The sequence below is a fragment of the Syngnathoides biaculeatus genome, chromosome 2 (genome assembly GCF_019802595.1).
Source record: "Syngnathoides biaculeatus isolate LvHL_M chromosome 2, ASM1980259v1, whole genome shotgun sequence".
In the NCBI taxonomy this organism is placed as follows: domain Eukaryota; kingdom Metazoa; phylum Chordata; class Actinopteri; order Syngnathiformes; family Syngnathidae; genus Syngnathoides; species Syngnathoides biaculeatus.
Window position 1 is genome coordinate 41,774,517 of NC_084641.1, and position 16,447 is coordinate 41,790,963.

A 16,447-nucleotide genomic window follows, 5' to 3' on the forward strand; every position below is an offset into this window, starting at 1 on the left:
TCTATAGTTCCCACAGCTCTGAACATCCCCTTTGTTCTTAAAAATGGGAACTAGAACACTTTTCCTCCATTCTTCAGGCATCTTTTCGCCCGCTAGTATTCTGTTGAATAAGTTGGTCAAAAACTCCACAGCCATCTCTCCAAATTGCTTCCATACCTCTACCGGTATGTCATCAGGACCAACTGCCTTCCCATTTTTCATCCTTTGTAATGCCTTTCTGACTTCCCCCTTAGTAATCATTTCCACTTCCTGGTCCTTCACTCTTGCCTCTTCAACTCTTCCTTCTCTCTCATTTTCTTCATTCATCAACTTCTCAAAGTATTCTTTCCATCTATTTAGCACACTACCGGCACCAGTCAACACATTTCCATCTCTATCCTTAATCACCCTAACCTTCTGCACATCCTTCCCATCTCTATCCCTCTGTCTGGCCAACCTGTAGAGATCCTTTTCTCCTTCTTTCGTGTCCAACCTGGTGTACATGTCTTCATATGCCTCTGTTTAGCCTTTGCCACCTCTACCTTTGCCCTACGTCGCATCTCGATGTACTCCTTTCGCCTCTCCTCAGTCCTCTCAGTATCCCACTTCTTCTTCGCTAATCTCTTTCCTTGTATGACTCCCTGTATTATGGGGTTCCACCACCAAGTCTCCTTCTCCCCTTTCCTACCAGATGACACACCAAGTACTCTCCTGCCTGTCTCTCTGATCACCTTGGCTGTCGTCGTCCAGTCTTCCGGGTGCTTCGGTTGTCCATCGAGAGCCTGTCTCACCTCTTTCCGGAAGGCCGCACAACATTCTTCCTTTCTCAGCTTCCACCACTGGTTCTCTGCTCTACCTTTGTCTTCTTAATCTTCCTACCCACCACCAGAATCATCCTACATACTACCATCCTATGCTGTCGAGCTACACTCTCCCCTACCACTACTTTACAGTCAGTAACCTCCTTCAGATTACATCGTCTGCACAAAATATAATCTACCTGCGTGGTTCTACCTCCGCTCTTGTAGGTCACTATATGTTCCTCCCTCTTCTGGAAATAAGTGTTCACTACAGCCATCTCCATCCTTTTTGCAAAGTCCACCACCATCTGCCCTTCAAAGTTCCTTTCCTGGATGCCGTACTTACCCATCACTTCTTCATCGCCCCTGTTTCCTTTACCAATATGTCCATTACAATCTGCACCAATCACAACTCTCTCGCTGTCTGGGATGCTCAGAACTACTTCATCTAGTTCCTTCCAGAATTTCTCTTTCAACTCTAGGTCACATCCTACCTGTGGTGCATAGCCGCTAACCACATTATACATAACACCCTCAATTTCAAATTTTAGTCTCATCACTCGATCTGATACTCTTTTCACCTCCAAGACATTCTTAGCCAGCTCTTCCTTTAAAATAACCCCTACTCCATTTTCTCTCCCATGTACTCCGTGGTAGAATAATTTAAACCCTGCTCCCAAACTTCTAGCCTTACTACCTTTCCACCTGCTCTCTTGGATGCACAGAATATCAACCTTTCTCCTAATCATCATGTCAACCAACTCCTGAGCTTTTCCTGTCATAGTCCCAACATTCAAAGTCCCTACACTCAGTTGTAGGCTCTGTGCATTCCTCTTTTTCTTCTGACGCTGGATCCGGTTTCCTCCTCTTCTTTGTCTTCGACCCACAGTAGCTATATATATATATAATAATTTACAGAGAATCAACTGTAAAAATAAAAGTGACCAGTAGAGGGGCCTCTTTCAATATGGTGAAAAGATTAAAAGATCGTTCACTTGCTGCTTTTCATATTTCACTCTTCAGAATGAAACTAGGCAACCACTGGCAGTGTGCAAAGTGCATTTGGGATGCTGTGGGAGGGAATGTGATCTTTTGTAATAAAATGCATGGTAACAAAAATGGGAGCTACAACTACTACTGATTTTTTTTTGTATCAGAATGCTTTCGTTTAAATGCTGGAGGATAGGCTCCACCACACCTGTGACCCGAGTGAGGATCAGCAGCTTGGAAAATAGATGGATGAATTACACATCCATCCATCCACCCATCATCTTAGCAGCTTATCCTCATGAGGGTGACGGGGAGTGCTGGAGCCTATCCCACCCGTCAACGGGTAGGAGGCGGGATACACCCTGAACTGGTTGCCAGCCAATCGCAGGGCACATAGAGACAAACAGCCACACTCACAATCACACCAAGAGGCAATTTAGAGTGTCCAATTAATGTTGCATATTTTGGGGATGTGGGAGGAAACGGGAGTGCCCAGAGAAAACCGACTCCGGCACAGGGAGAACATGCAAACTCCACACAGGTGGGGCCGGAATCAATCCCGGGTCCTCAGAACTGTGAGGCCAACGCTTTACAAGCTGATCCACCATGCCGCCTTAAATTACACATATAAGATATATTGTTTTATTAAAATAGTCAGCCATAGTGATAGGGGATGCAAAGTTATCGATGTCATCTAACCATTGTTCCTGTTATGCATCCTTTGTTTGCACACTTGGACAAAGTTCCGGAGTGAAGCATTGATGTTTTAAATGACATCAAGTGGAGTGACCTGTTTAGCTCCTTAACTCGCAAGCTAATACGGTTCGCTTGTTAGCTCGTGGACAAGCGAACACAACAGTTAACTTTCCCTTACAGGGAATAGAAGAATCAAATTGCACCTTTTTCCAAATATTAGTTTTCATGCTGAATACGAATCTTAAATCCATTATGAAGGAAACATTTTTATTTTTCGATTATTTGCAACAAATGATCGCACATTGCAGTATCCCATGGAAAAGCACGGAAATGTGGCAGAGAAAGCCGGTCATGGGCGTGACGTAGGACGTTTTGTCAACAACATGGATTCCATAGAAATACACGGTAAAAACGCAGATGAATTTTCCAATAATTCAAGCGATGAACATTATTCTGAAGGGTCCCAACAAGACACACGGAGTGTCAGCTCCCTCCAAAGATTTTCTATTGGGTTTAGGTCTGGAGGCTGGCTAGGCAATGCCAGAACCTTGATATGCTTCTTACGAAGACACTCCTTGGTTTTCCTGGCTGTGTGCCTCGGGTCGTTTTCATGTTGAAAGACCCTGCCATGACACATTTTCAATGCTCTGACTGTGGGAAAGAGGTTGTTCCCTAAAATCTCACAATACATGGCACAGTCAACCTCTCCTTAATACAGTGCAGCCGTCCTCTCTCATGTGCAGAAAAACATCTCCAAAGAATGATGCTACCACCCCCATGCTTCACAGTAGGGATGGTGTTCTTGGGATGGAACTCATCATTCGTCTTCCTCCAAACACGGTGAGTGGAATTATGACCAAAAAGTTCAATTTTGGCATCATCTGAGTACAAACATTTCTCCCATGACTCTGCTGGATTATCCAAATGGTCATTGGTAAACTTAAGACGGGCCTTGACATGTGCTGATTTAAGCAGGGGAACCTTCCGTAACATACATGATTTCAAACCGTGACGTCTTAGTGTATTACCAACAGTAACCTTGGTAATGGTGGTCCCAGCTCTTTTCAGGTCATTGACCAAGTCCTGTTGTGTAGTCTTGGGGTGATTCCTCAACTTTCTAAGGATCATTGAGACCCCACGAGGTGAAATCTTGGATGGGGCTCCACTCCGATTGAGATTGTCATGTTTAGCTTCTTCTATTTTCTTATGATTTCACCAAGCTGCTTGGCAATTTCTCCGTAGCCCATTCCAACCGTGTGGAGTTGTACAATTTTGTTTCTGGTTTATTTGGACAGCTCTTTGGTCTTGGCCATGTTACAAGTTTGAGTCTTACTAATTGTATGGAATGGACAGGTTTCTTCATGCAGCTAACGACCTCACACAGCTGATTCAGGATAATAGATGGAGTGGAAGTGGACTTTTACAGGTGGACTAACAGGTCTTTGAGGGTCAGAATTGACCCCTCCGTACAGGGCACTTAACCACGCCTCCTGAAGTGACGTCACGCCACGTGCGCCTACGTCAGACAAACAATTCGCAAAAAGGGCGGCACAGCAAGAAAAGAATAAAGCGAAACTGTCCGATTTACCGGCTGATTTCTCACTCGCATTCTTAGCTAATAGTGAAATATCGTTGAAAAGCAGACAGCAGGGCTTCAAGTATTTCACCGAGCGGTATTTCAATTGTATTTACGTGCATATCGACAGAGAAACCATTGATATTCATGCGAGATCTTTCCAGAGTCAGAGGAAGACCAAGAAGCCACATAAAATAATATATTATAACCCAAAGACGAATTCGTCATTGACAGTTTCCTATTTTCGTGTTACATATCACACTTCTGTGCAGAATCTGTATATGTATCTGTATAGCCGTTTGTGAACCACCGTATGAAGGAAAAGAAGGCGAGGCTTGATTTATGAGTTGTTTCTCTCGTTTTCTTTGTGTAACGTCACGCGCTCCCCTCAATAATTATTCTTGAATTAGTGCCGAACCTACGCAAGTCCCGACCGAGTACGACAATCACTACTTTAGTGTCCTCAAACATCCTTACTTCAGTCTTGGTGAAGGCTTTTAGGACTGCTAGTCCGGTTTAGCTTAGCTAATTAGCCGCGAACAATGGGACACATTTGTGCAGTCAGATCATCGCAAAATATCGCTCAACACAGATCAAGTGTGACAATCATTCACACGTAGCTATGTTATGCAAGCGAAGAACTGCTAATTCATTTATATGAGACATGTATTGAAAATCAAATGTAGAGCATACCTTCGTGCTAACAAACAAAGTCCGGTTTAGCTTCACTCAGGAGCGCCGAACAGAGACACGTTCGTTCAGTCAGATCATTGCAAAATATCGCTCAACACAGATGAAGTGTGTCAATCATTCACACTTAGCTATGTTATGCAAGCGAAGAACTGCTAATTCATTTATATGAGACATGTATTGAAAATCAAATTTAGGGTTTACCTTTGTGCAAACATATCTGTTCCGGTTGATGGATTCAGTTGATCATGCGGTCTTCCCCAAAGTTTTATCCATCAAAGACATTTTTCGTACTCGGTCTTCTGTTCCGGTTGATTTTAGATGGATTCAATTGATGATGCGGTCTTACACAAAGTTTGATCCATCAAAGACATTTTTCGTACTGGGTCTTCGGTTTTGGAAAGGGTACAAATTGAACTCCACCAACTAGCCTTTCAGGATACCTGTCATCACTATTATAAAGTCCGTGACTACACCTCTTAACCATATCTATTGTTAAAGAACCCAAATATGCGATAAAACGTGAACCAAAGCTATACTGGACCATACAACGTTGTCTGAGGGAACTGCGGGTCCAAAAAAGGGGCGTGGTTTATGCAGATCTCTGGTCTCTTGATTGGTCAGCGACGCGGATGACGCAATTTCTACAGAGGGGTCAATTCTAGCTGATAGGTGTTCAAATACTTATTTGCAGCTGTATAACACAAATGAATGGTTAAAAAAAAAAATCATACATTGTGATTTCTGGAATTTTCTTTTTAGATTATCTCTCACAGTGGACATGCACCTACGATGAAAATTTCAGACCCCTCCATGATTTCTAAGTGGGAGGACTTGCAATATAGCAGGGTGTTCAAATACTTATTTTCTTCACTGTAAATAGTAAAGGCTTCCATATCCTGAAGGTATATACGAGGTTTTCAGTTTTGTTTTGAAATTATGCAAATACCGTGTGCTTAGTGATTTGGTATGCGACAACTACTTTGCATGTAAAATGCTTATCATTGCACCAAAACACACCGAAGCCGATAACGTAGTCTGAGTTGGTATAATTTCACAAATAAGTAATAATATAATAATATAATGCTGATTTCTTTTGACTTGTCCTGTTAGACGTCGCCAGTGTGTCATCTCAGATGAATGCTCATATTTCGGCGTGAACACAAAAGAGTCCCAGCTTATAGTCGTTCCAAAACAGCCCATCCCCGAATTTGTGACGTCAGAGGTTCGCCCACGAAATGAGTCGTTTTGCAGGTAAGAGAAACTAGATCAAAGTTCGAGTACTCATAAACACTTATATTTTTGGGTAAAATCATCAGATATGCATTTTATGGAACAGTTTAACATATATTTTCATCTAGATAAGATAATTTGCGATAGAAATTAGACATTCCATCCACTTTAAGTGTCTCTGTTGTAGCTATCTACATGTTGCACAAGGAACAAACCAGTGGGGTATTGGCTAGAGCCAACACTGGCAAGAGTGTACAAGTGGTCCACTAGTGTTCCATGAACCCAATAACATCAAATGAATCTGGAAAAACTTTATGTCCACTTAATTTATCAAACGATAATTGTTTTAGTAATTATCATGACAGGCCTAGACTGAACTTTCAATAACATTAACTGCTACTACATTCACAATCTTTTTTTTTATTTATTTCTGTTACTTTGTTAATATTAAATGTGGGTCCTCTGTGATCAGTTCTGAACCAACCCCCACCCCGACACACACTAACACACAAACAAAACAATGCTGCCAATGCCCAGCTCACTTTGCAATTTCCTGTATATTTTTCCTGTCTTAAGACCACAAGGCTCACAAGGCTGGTCATTCTTTTGGAATAAGTGTTGTAAAAAGACCCAACATGGTGAATCCTTTTGACACGTGCTGAACTGAGCACAAAACTGCATTGATGTCACGCGGCCGGAGTTTGAGTTGAGGTTTTAGGGTGTCACCTGTTGAACTCAGAATTAGATTACATCGGAAGTGTTCAACTGTATAGTGTTGTATTTTGGCACGATCACTTTGACCCGATCACACCTGGCTGGGGCATCCCAGTGCTCAGGTTTGGTGTGAGGATGAGAATGATGAAGCTGAAGCAGCAGCCACATGAACATAAAGTGAACTCGTGAGGAAAGTAGGACACACACACACATACAAACAATGAACTGTCTTTTGGCAAATTCAGGTGTTCACCCTAACTCTGGTCATGTTTCTGCTGAGTTCAAGTGGTGACAAGATAAGATGCCTGGCTCAGCAGCATCTAAGCGGAAGATGCTGACCGGAGGGATTAAGGGAATGTAACGGGAAGTACACAATTTCATGAATAAGTGCGTGGATACCCACTCAATACAACGAAAACACTCAACGTTGGGCAAACGACTAGCTAGTAGCCTGCTCGACACCTTCATGCTAATCGTGAATGCCCGGGGTTGGAACGAGAGAGGCAGGCACGGCAGCGCCGTCCACCGGGCCAACCTCCAGGCGTACGGGAACATATGTTCGACTCTCGGGGAGAGTGGTGCAAACGGAGGGCGGCTTTATCAGCAGCTAAAGTAGGGACGAATCTGGAAGTTGGTGACGTATTCTAGTTAAGACTGCTCCGCCGAGACAGGCCGGTGTCAAATGAACGCACTTCGAAGTGAAAATAAAAAGACGACAGGAATATGGCGGAGGCAGCCTATACAGCAACGCTTTACCAGAAGGTGAAATGGTTTTTTTTAAAAAGAGCTTACGTACATCCTCTCCTCCTCGCTCTCCACGGCAGCCATTTTTATTTAAATAAATAATTGTATATTGGAGGAAAAAAAAGCCTCCAAACATCGGATGCGTCCCGCCCCCTCTAACTCCTTTTTCAACCACCGTCACTTTGACATCGCGAGATGTGCGCTGAACGCTGAAATGTCGTGGAGCGCATGCGGGATGAAATCTCGCGAAATGTTCATCTAGCGTAACCATGGGACAGCGAGCCTTCCTTTAAAAAAACGGCGTGATTCAAATAAAATAAAACATCAGATTAATTTTAAAAGGTGTCCAAATATGCATATAACCACTTTTAAAAAACATAAATAAAGTGCACTAAGGTCCTAATACGGAGAATACTAAAGAAATCACATGCACTACTGTGCATCTAAAAGGTGGTTTGTAGTCCCCCCCAAAAGAAAAAAAAAACCTCGTCATGTATGTTAAAAGTGTCTGTTCAATATGACAGCAGAATATTATTAAAGCTATCATTAGAGAAAAATCTGACTGCAGCTTTACATGGGGCACAATGCAGTGCAAACTGTAGGCAGGTCTCTAAGACGAATAAATGCAGAGGGTTCAGGAAGGGCATCGGGCTTGAAATGTTGCCACAAAATAATGAATGTGGTGGGACGGTGGAACATCTGGTTAGGGCATGGCCTCACAGTTCCGAGCACTGGGTTTCAAATCCTGGCCCCACCTGTGTGGAGTTTGCATGTTCTCACAATGCCTGTGTGAGTTTTCTCCAGAAATTCCGGTTTCCTCCCACATCCCAAAAAACACTCATTATTTGGAGATTCTAAATTGCCTTTCGGTGTGATTATGAGTGCGAATGGTTGTTTGTCTCTATGTGTCCTGCGATGGGCTGGCAATCATTTCAGGGTGTACTTCCTGCCCGAAGTTAGCTGGCATAGGCTCCACCACTTCCTTGTGAGGAAAATGGCCCGGAAAATTAATGTATGAATAATGAACGTTCCTACCGTGCATGCACATGCAGGGCCGGGATGTGAACCCTGGTCCTCAGAACTGTGAGGCCAACACTGTGACCAGTTGCACCACAGTGCCATCCAAGAGGAACAGAGCCTTAAATTCAGTGTGGGCACTGGCAGGAAAAGTAAGGGAGTATGTTCACATGTTGATGAGAGAAACGTTAGATACAGTATATTGTGCATCCAGGAGAGCAGGTGGAAAGGCCTCCTGCTTGTTGACAGCTGGGATAGGCTCCAGCACTCCCCGCGACCCTTGTGAGGATAAGCAGCAAAGAAAATGGATGGATGGATGAATGGATGCTGAAATGCTAACATAAATCATATGAGACGGTACTGAGTTATATAGAACTCCATCCATCCATTTTCTTAGCCGCTTGTCCTCACAAGGGTCACGAGATTGCTGGAGCCTATCCCAGCTGTCATCGGGCAAGAAACAGGGTACACCCTAAATTGGTTGCCAGCCAATCGCAGGGCACATGGAGACAGACACAGTCACACCTACCGGCAATTTAGAGTGTCCAATTAATGTTGCATGATTTTGGGATGTGGGAGGAAACCGGAGTGCCTGGGAAAAACCCACACAGGCACAGGGAGAACATGCAAACTCCATACAGGTGGGGTCGGGATTGAACCTGGGTCCTCAGAAGTGTGAGGCCAACGCTTTCCAGCTGCGTCACTGTGCCGCCGATATAGGAATCATAAAATAATTTTTAAAATTATGGATTATATATATATATATTATAATGTACAATTATATGGAATGAAGTAAAATAAGATGGGCATTTATAAGTTAGACTATTTGAATCGGTCAGGAAATATTGAACGAGGAGGAAATATTGTAGATTAGATTATAATGAGGGTATTTTATTATGGTAAGTCGAGAAATGTGGGTGCATGTCCAATTTTTATGAGGAAATCAGTTAAGAAATGTTGGCGCAGGCGGGAATGGTAGAATTTATCATGGGTGTAGTCCAGGGGTGCCCAAACTTTTTTACCCCAAGATCTATTTTTCAAGCAGCCAGCCTCTCGCGAGCTACCGATAACGGGTGGGTGGGGGTCGCTGGTGGGGTCATGATGCTCCCAATGTTAAATTTTTAATGTTATGTGATATATTATACTATATATAAATATATATGTATATTTAAAATACAGAATTAGCTTTTTGTGCTCTGTTCTGTCTGCCCTTTCATCCTGGATCAGGCTGTGCCAAGGTAGAATTTGAACATCCACACCATCTCATCCTGCAGTTTCTACTTTGGCTTCAGACCAGACCTTTCTAACTCGAAAAAGTTAGTCGTCTAGTTTCACCACTTTTTTTTTCTATTATTCACATACTCTGAGATTCACGGCATCTTAAAGCTCCAGCATTTCTTTTTTAACTTTCTCCATTAATATCGAATGTAAACATAAGTAGCATGTTGAGCTCATCTTTGCTCTACGTTGCCCAGACTGTGTTGTGAACTAAAGCAGTGGTGGTGGAGGCTGTCATTATAAAACACATTGATGGGCTGCATAATACTGTAACAGTTGTAATTATCAGTGTATGTCTTTAAGAGCAGGGATGGGGGGGGGGGTGTAAGGTATTGCTGTTATTTTTAAATCATTATTTCAATGTAAATAAATTATACTGGGTGATTTTAGCTCTTTTGAATATCTGTGTTTTTAGTTAAGGGTGACACAAAAGTTATCATTTTAATAATTTATAGACCTCCAAGATAAAATTGAAAATTTATGGAGAATTTTTAAGAACTGCTGTCAGTTATTTGTTCCGAGTACAACTATTTTGTCCTAACAGGGGACTTTAACATTCATGTTGACAATAACATGGAAAAAACATCCAAAGAACTTTCTGCAATACTAGACACATTTGACCTCTCCCAACATATTAAGAGTCCAACTCACACTCAAGGTCAAATCTTAGAGCTGGTCATCTGTAAGGATTTTGAAATTCCATCAATTTGATATTAAGGACATAGCTATTTCTGACCATTTTTGCGTATTTTTTGAATTACAGATTCTTCCAAGACTTCAGACAACCTCTATCCCTATTAGGAAAAGTTACATAAATGAGAGTACTGGCACTAAGTTTATGGAGACTGTGGCTGTGCCACAGACTGTGAATGCTGAGACATTTGATGAACGTTTAGACAATTTCACCTTGAAAATCACAAATGCCACGAATGCCATCCCTCCTGTTAGAACAAAGACCACCCTGAGGCGACCTAGAACACCATGGAGGAGCACACTAATGGTCAAGAGATCTAAATCGGAGTGTAGGAAAGCAGAACGCAAGTGAAGAAAAACTAAACTCCAATTTGACTATGACCTCTATAGACAGAGTCTTTGTAATTTTAACCAAGAGGTAGTTAGAGCTATACAGCAACACTTTTCTGAAGTCATCAGTAAGAAACTCAACAATACTCGTGCTCTATTTGCTGTGGTTGACAAGCTTACAACCCCCCCCCAATCAGATAGATCCAGAACTTGTAACAGCTGGCAAATGCAATGAGTTTGCCTTTTATTTTAGTGAAAAAATACAATCCATCAGGTCAAATGTCAGCACAAATCAGCAAAAAGATAGAATGAATTGACGCCACCCAGAGAAAACTCTTAACTTGTCAGAATTTTATACAGTTGACCAAACAAATGTAGAGAAAACTGTTCAGCAGTTTAAACCATCAACAAGCTGTCTCGACTCAATACCATCTTACTTTTTCAAAACTATTGTGTAGTCAGTGATACCTGACTTGCAGCAAATAATCAATTGCTCAACCCAGTCAACCCCAGTCTGGTGGCCATCCAGGCCACCAAACACAAGGCGTCCGGGTGGACAGGTCAGGAGGACGACCCGGACACCAAGCACCAGGGTCCCCAAGGGGCGATTCGGGCGGACGACCTCTGTGAGGAACCAAACGGCGAAGCAGGAACCAGAACGAGGCAGGCCACTGCTCCGGACGAGAACCTCCCACGCCGTCGTTGCAAGACGACCAGGGATTGGTCGCCACCAAGGCTTGCTCAGTAGGCAGCCGTGGATTGGTGACCAAGGAGGCCAGGTCATGAAGCGGCTGGGAGCCATCTGGAGCGAATAGGATGATGGAGAGAAGGACCAGAGCCATGACCGCCACCATCCCGAAGTCTCTCCAGCTCCAGGGTGGCGGAGAGTCAGTCGAAACTGACACGTGGGCGTGTCTTGGGAGCGGGTCAGTTCCAACTGCCACGTGAACCTGCATCAGCAGCGAGTCCGTCGCCGTTGCGACGTCAGAGTAGCTCGGCTGGTTCGCCCATCCTTGCCAGACCTGGGCCGTGAGAGCCGCCAATTCGATGCTCTGCCGCTCTATCTCCGCTCGCATTTCACGGTAGAACGCCTCGTGATTTGGCGGCTCCTCCTCCCTCTGGGCTGGAAGCTTCGCCACCAGCTGCGGGTCTGCGGGCTTCGCCGTTGCCGGCGAGGAGTGGGAGGACTGTGTCTTAGTTGCCGCGCAGCGGGAGGCACAAGGGAACGCCCGACTGGGGCGTCTCCTCTGGCCGCCAGGCGGAGGTCCCGGGTAGATGGCCAAGCGGGCTCCCTCGTACAGATTGGTGTACTTGGACCTACAGGGCGAAGTCGCTCGGGTGCTGGAAACGCGGGGAGGTGAAAAAAGCTGACTGGGATGAAAAGCCGGGCAAAGAGATTCAAAATCAAAGTCATCGGAGTCGTACTCAGGCAGCCGGTCATACAAATCATGGTCCTCCTCATATTCCGAAAAGTCAGAGTGCAGAAGAATATGAGGAGCCGGACGGGTCGTGTTCGGGACGTATTCATACCTCGCTGGCGGAGCGTAAGACACGGAAGCGGAGGACGTCAGGGAGCCTACCCGGATTGGACAGGCTTGGTCTTCCGGCAGACGGTCTACCTTGCGTCGGTCCCGGCGACGCCGGGTCTTTCCTGCTGGGTCCTGTATTGGCCAGTTCGTTCTGTCACGTCCCATCGAAACGAGAGTAGGACCCAAATGCAGGAACTCGGAAGACGCGAGGTAGTTCAAGAAGAGACACGTTTATTATATGCAGAGGTAGGGGATCGAGCAGGCAGTCCGGTGCAGCAGCGGTAGTTGGGACGTCGGGCGAAGAGAGCAGGTGAGCGGACAGGCAGGAGTCGGTACACAGGGGAACAATCAAAGCAGGCAGAAGTAACGAAGGAGTCAGGCTTACAAGGTTGGTCGGAGAACGGACGTAGGTCGGTACACACAGGTTCAATCAGGGATACCGGAGCACACGAACGGGACATGAAGATCATCGAACCGGCGCCAGCCAGTTGTCATCGCAGTCATATAAATCCACAGCATAATCAGGCTGCATGAGGCGCAGGTGTGCACCTTCCAATCAGCGCACCTGCGCAGACACCCGCACAGCTCGTGCTGGAGCGGCAGGATCATGACAAATCGAGGTGAGGTCAGCCCCAAGTGTGAATGTTTTTAAATTCAGTTTGAAAAGTCATTTTTTTTCTCATGCTTTTTAGAATATATCAACTTTTTGATCATATTAATTGCACTGTATGTGGTTTTAATTGTCTTTTTTAAATATTTTCTTTATCATTTTTATTGTTTTTATGCCATTTGAAATTTTGTATCTCTTTGTTTTCAAATGCTTTTGATCATGTAAACCACATTGAGTTCCCTTGTGTATGAAATGTGCTATACAAATAAATTTGCTTCGCTTTGCTTTGCTAAGGTAAACTAAGAAAAACAAAGTATGGCAAAGCAGCTTTCATTGTTAGAGAAAGTTCCATGTACTGCCGAAAGGAAACCAGTGGCTTCTTTTCATTTTTTACAGTACGTACCTGTATGTGAATTGTGCCATTGGATGTAACAACCAGTCATCCCTCACTCATTGAATCTTCTTCTTTTCCTTTCGGCTTGACCCGTTAGGGGTCGCCACAGCGTGCCATCTTTTGCCATCTTAGCCTATCTCCTGCATCTTCCTCTCTAACCCCAACTGCCCTCATGTCTTCCCTCACCACATCCATAAACCTTCTCTTTGGTCTTCCTCTCGCTCTTTTGCCTGGGAGCTCCATCCTCAGCATCCTTCTACCAATATACTCACTCTCTCGCCTCTGAACATGTCCAAACCATCGAAGTCTGCTCTCTCGAATCTTGTCTCCAAAACATCCAGCTTTGGCTGTCCCTCTAATGAGCTCATTTCTAATCCTATCCAACCTGGTCACTCCGAGCGAGAACCTCAACATCTTCATTTCTGCCACCTCCAGTTCAGATTCCTGTTGTTTCTTCAGTGCCACTGTCTCTAATCTGTACATCATGGCCGGCCTCACCACTGTTTTGTAAACTTTGCCCTTCATCCTAGCAGACACTCTTCTGTCACATAACACACCAGACACCTTTCGCCAGCTGTTCCAACCTGCTTGGACCCGTTTCTTCACTTCCTGACCACACTCTCCATTGCTCTGTATTGTTGACCCCAAGTATGTGAAGTCGTCGACCCTCGCTATCTCTTCTCCCTGTAGCCTCACTCTTCCCCCTCCACTTTTCTCATTCACGCACATATATTCTGTTTTACTTCGGCTAATCTTCATTCCTCTCCTTTCCAGTGCATGTCTCCATCTTTCCAATTGTTCCTCTGCATGCTCCCTGCTTTCACTGCATATGACAATATCATCTGCGAACATCATGGTCCAAGGGATTCCAGTCTAACCTCATCTGTCAGCCTATCCATTACCACTGCAAACAGGAAGGGGCTCAGAGCTGATCCCTGATGCAGTCCCACCTCCACCTTAAATTCCTCTGTCACACCTAAGGCACACCTCACCATTGTTCTGCTGCCATCATACATGTCCTGTACTATTTTAACATACTTCTCTGCCACACCAGACTTACGCATGCAGTACCACAGTTCCTCTCTTGGTACTCTGTCATAGGCTTTCTCTAGATCCACAAAGACGCAATGTAGCTCCTTCTGACCTTCTCTGTACTTTTCCACGAGCATCCTCAAGGCAAATAATGCATCTGTGGTACTCTTTCGAGGCATGAAACCATACTGTTGCTCGCAGATACTTACTTCTGTCCTGAGTCTAGCCTCCACTACTCTTTCCCATAACTTCATTGTGTGGCTCATCAACTTTATTCCTCTATAGTTCCCACAGCTCTGAACATCCCCTTTGTTCTTAAAAATGGGAACTAGAACACTTTTCCTCCATTCTTCAGGCATCTTTTCGCCCGCTAGTATTCTGTTGAATAAGTTGGTCAAAAACTCCACAGCCATCTCTCCAAATTGCTTCCATACCTCTACCGGTATGTCATCAGGACCAACTGCCTTTCCAGTTTTCATCCTTTGTAGTGCCTTTCTGACTTCCCCCTTAGTAATCATTTCCACTTCCTGGTCCTTCACTCTTGCCTCTTCAACTCTTCCTTCTCTCTCATTTTCTTCATTCATCAACTTCTCAAAGTATTCTTTCCATCTATTTAGTACACTACCGGCACCAGTCAACACATTTCCATCTCTATCCTTAATCACCCTGACCTGCTGCACATCCTTCCCATCTCTATCCCTCTGTCTGGCCAACCTGTAGAGATCCTTTTCTCCTTCTTTCGTGTCCAACCTGGTGTACATGTCTTCATATGCCTCTTGTTTAGCCTTTGCCACCTCTACCTTTGCCCTACGTCGCATCTCGATGTACTCCTTTCCGCCTCTCCTCAGTCCTCTCAGTATCCCACTTCTTCTTCGCTAATCTCTTTCCTTGTATGACTCCCTGTATTTTGGGGTTCCACCACCAAGTCTCCTTCTCCCCTTCCCTACCAGATGACACACCAAGTACTCTCCTGCCTGTCTCTCTGATCACCTTGGCTGTCGTCGTCCAGTCTTCCGGGAGCTTCGGTTGTCCATCGAGAGCCTGTCTCACCTCTTTCCGGAAGGCTGCACAACATTCTTCCTTTTTCAGCTTCCACCACATGGTTCTCTGCTCTACCTTTGTCTTCTTAATCTTCCTACCCACCACCAGAATCATCCTACATACTACCATCCTATGCTGTCGAGCTACACTCTCCCCTACCACTACTTTACAGTCAGTAACCTCCTTCAGATTACATCGTCTGCACAAAATATAATCTACCTGCGTGGTTCTACCTCCGCTCTTGTAGGTCACTATATGTTCCTCCCTCTCCTCTTCTGGAAAAGTGTTCACTACAGCCATCTCCATCCTTTTTGCAAAGTCCACCACCATCTGTCCCTCAAAGTTCCTTTCCTGGATGCCGTACTTACCCATCACTTCTTCATCGCCCCTGTTTCCTTTACCTATATGTCCATTACAATCTGCACCAATCACAACTCTTTCGCTGTCTGGTATGCTCAGAACTACTTCATCTAGTTCCTTCCAGAATTTCTCTTTCAACTCTAGGTCACATCCTACCTGTGGGGCATAGCCGCTAACCACATTATACATAACACCCTCAATTTCAAATTTTAGTCTCATCACTCGATCTGATACTCTTTTCACCTCCAAGACATTCTTAGCCAGCTCTTCCTTTAAATATAACTCCCTACTCCATTTCTCTTCCTTCATCTACTCCGTGGTAGAATAATTTAAACCCTGGTCCCAAACTTCTAGCCTTACTACCTTTCCACCTGCTCTCTTGGATGCACAGAATATCAACCTTTCTCCTAATCATCATGTCAACCAACTCCTGTGCTTTTCCTGTCATAGTCCCAACATTCAAAGTCCCTACACTCAGTTGTAGGCTCTGTGCATTCCTCTTTTTCTTCTGACGCTGGATCCGGTTTCCTCCTCTTCTTTGTCTTCGACCCACAGTAGCTGAATTTCCACCGACGCCCTGCAGGTTAGCAGTGCCGGGGGCGGGCGTTGTTAACCCGGGCCACGACCGATCCGGTATGGGATTCTTTAGATGAACGCTCATATTTGTTTGGCACAGTTTTTACGCCGGATGCCCTTCCTGACGCAACCCTCTGCATTTATCCGGGCTTGGGACCGGCCTAC

At 44.7% G+C, this 16,447-nt stretch overlaps 1 protein-coding gene across 1 annotated transcript in view; it reads right to left on the reverse strand.

Moving 5' to 3' along the window:
- mecp2 (methyl CpG binding protein 2) overlaps window positions 1-7,615 on the reverse strand; it is a 37,728-nt gene extending 30,113 nt beyond the window's left edge. The window contains exon 1 of the mRNA XM_061805904.1: window positions 7,475-7,615. Coding sequence (XP_061661888.1) covers window positions 7,475-7,506 — 32 coding nt within the window. The 5' untranslated portion in view covers window positions 7,507-7,615. The remainder of the gene's footprint in view (window positions 1-7,474) is intronic.
- Window positions 7,616-16,447: the final 8,832 nt, after the last annotated feature.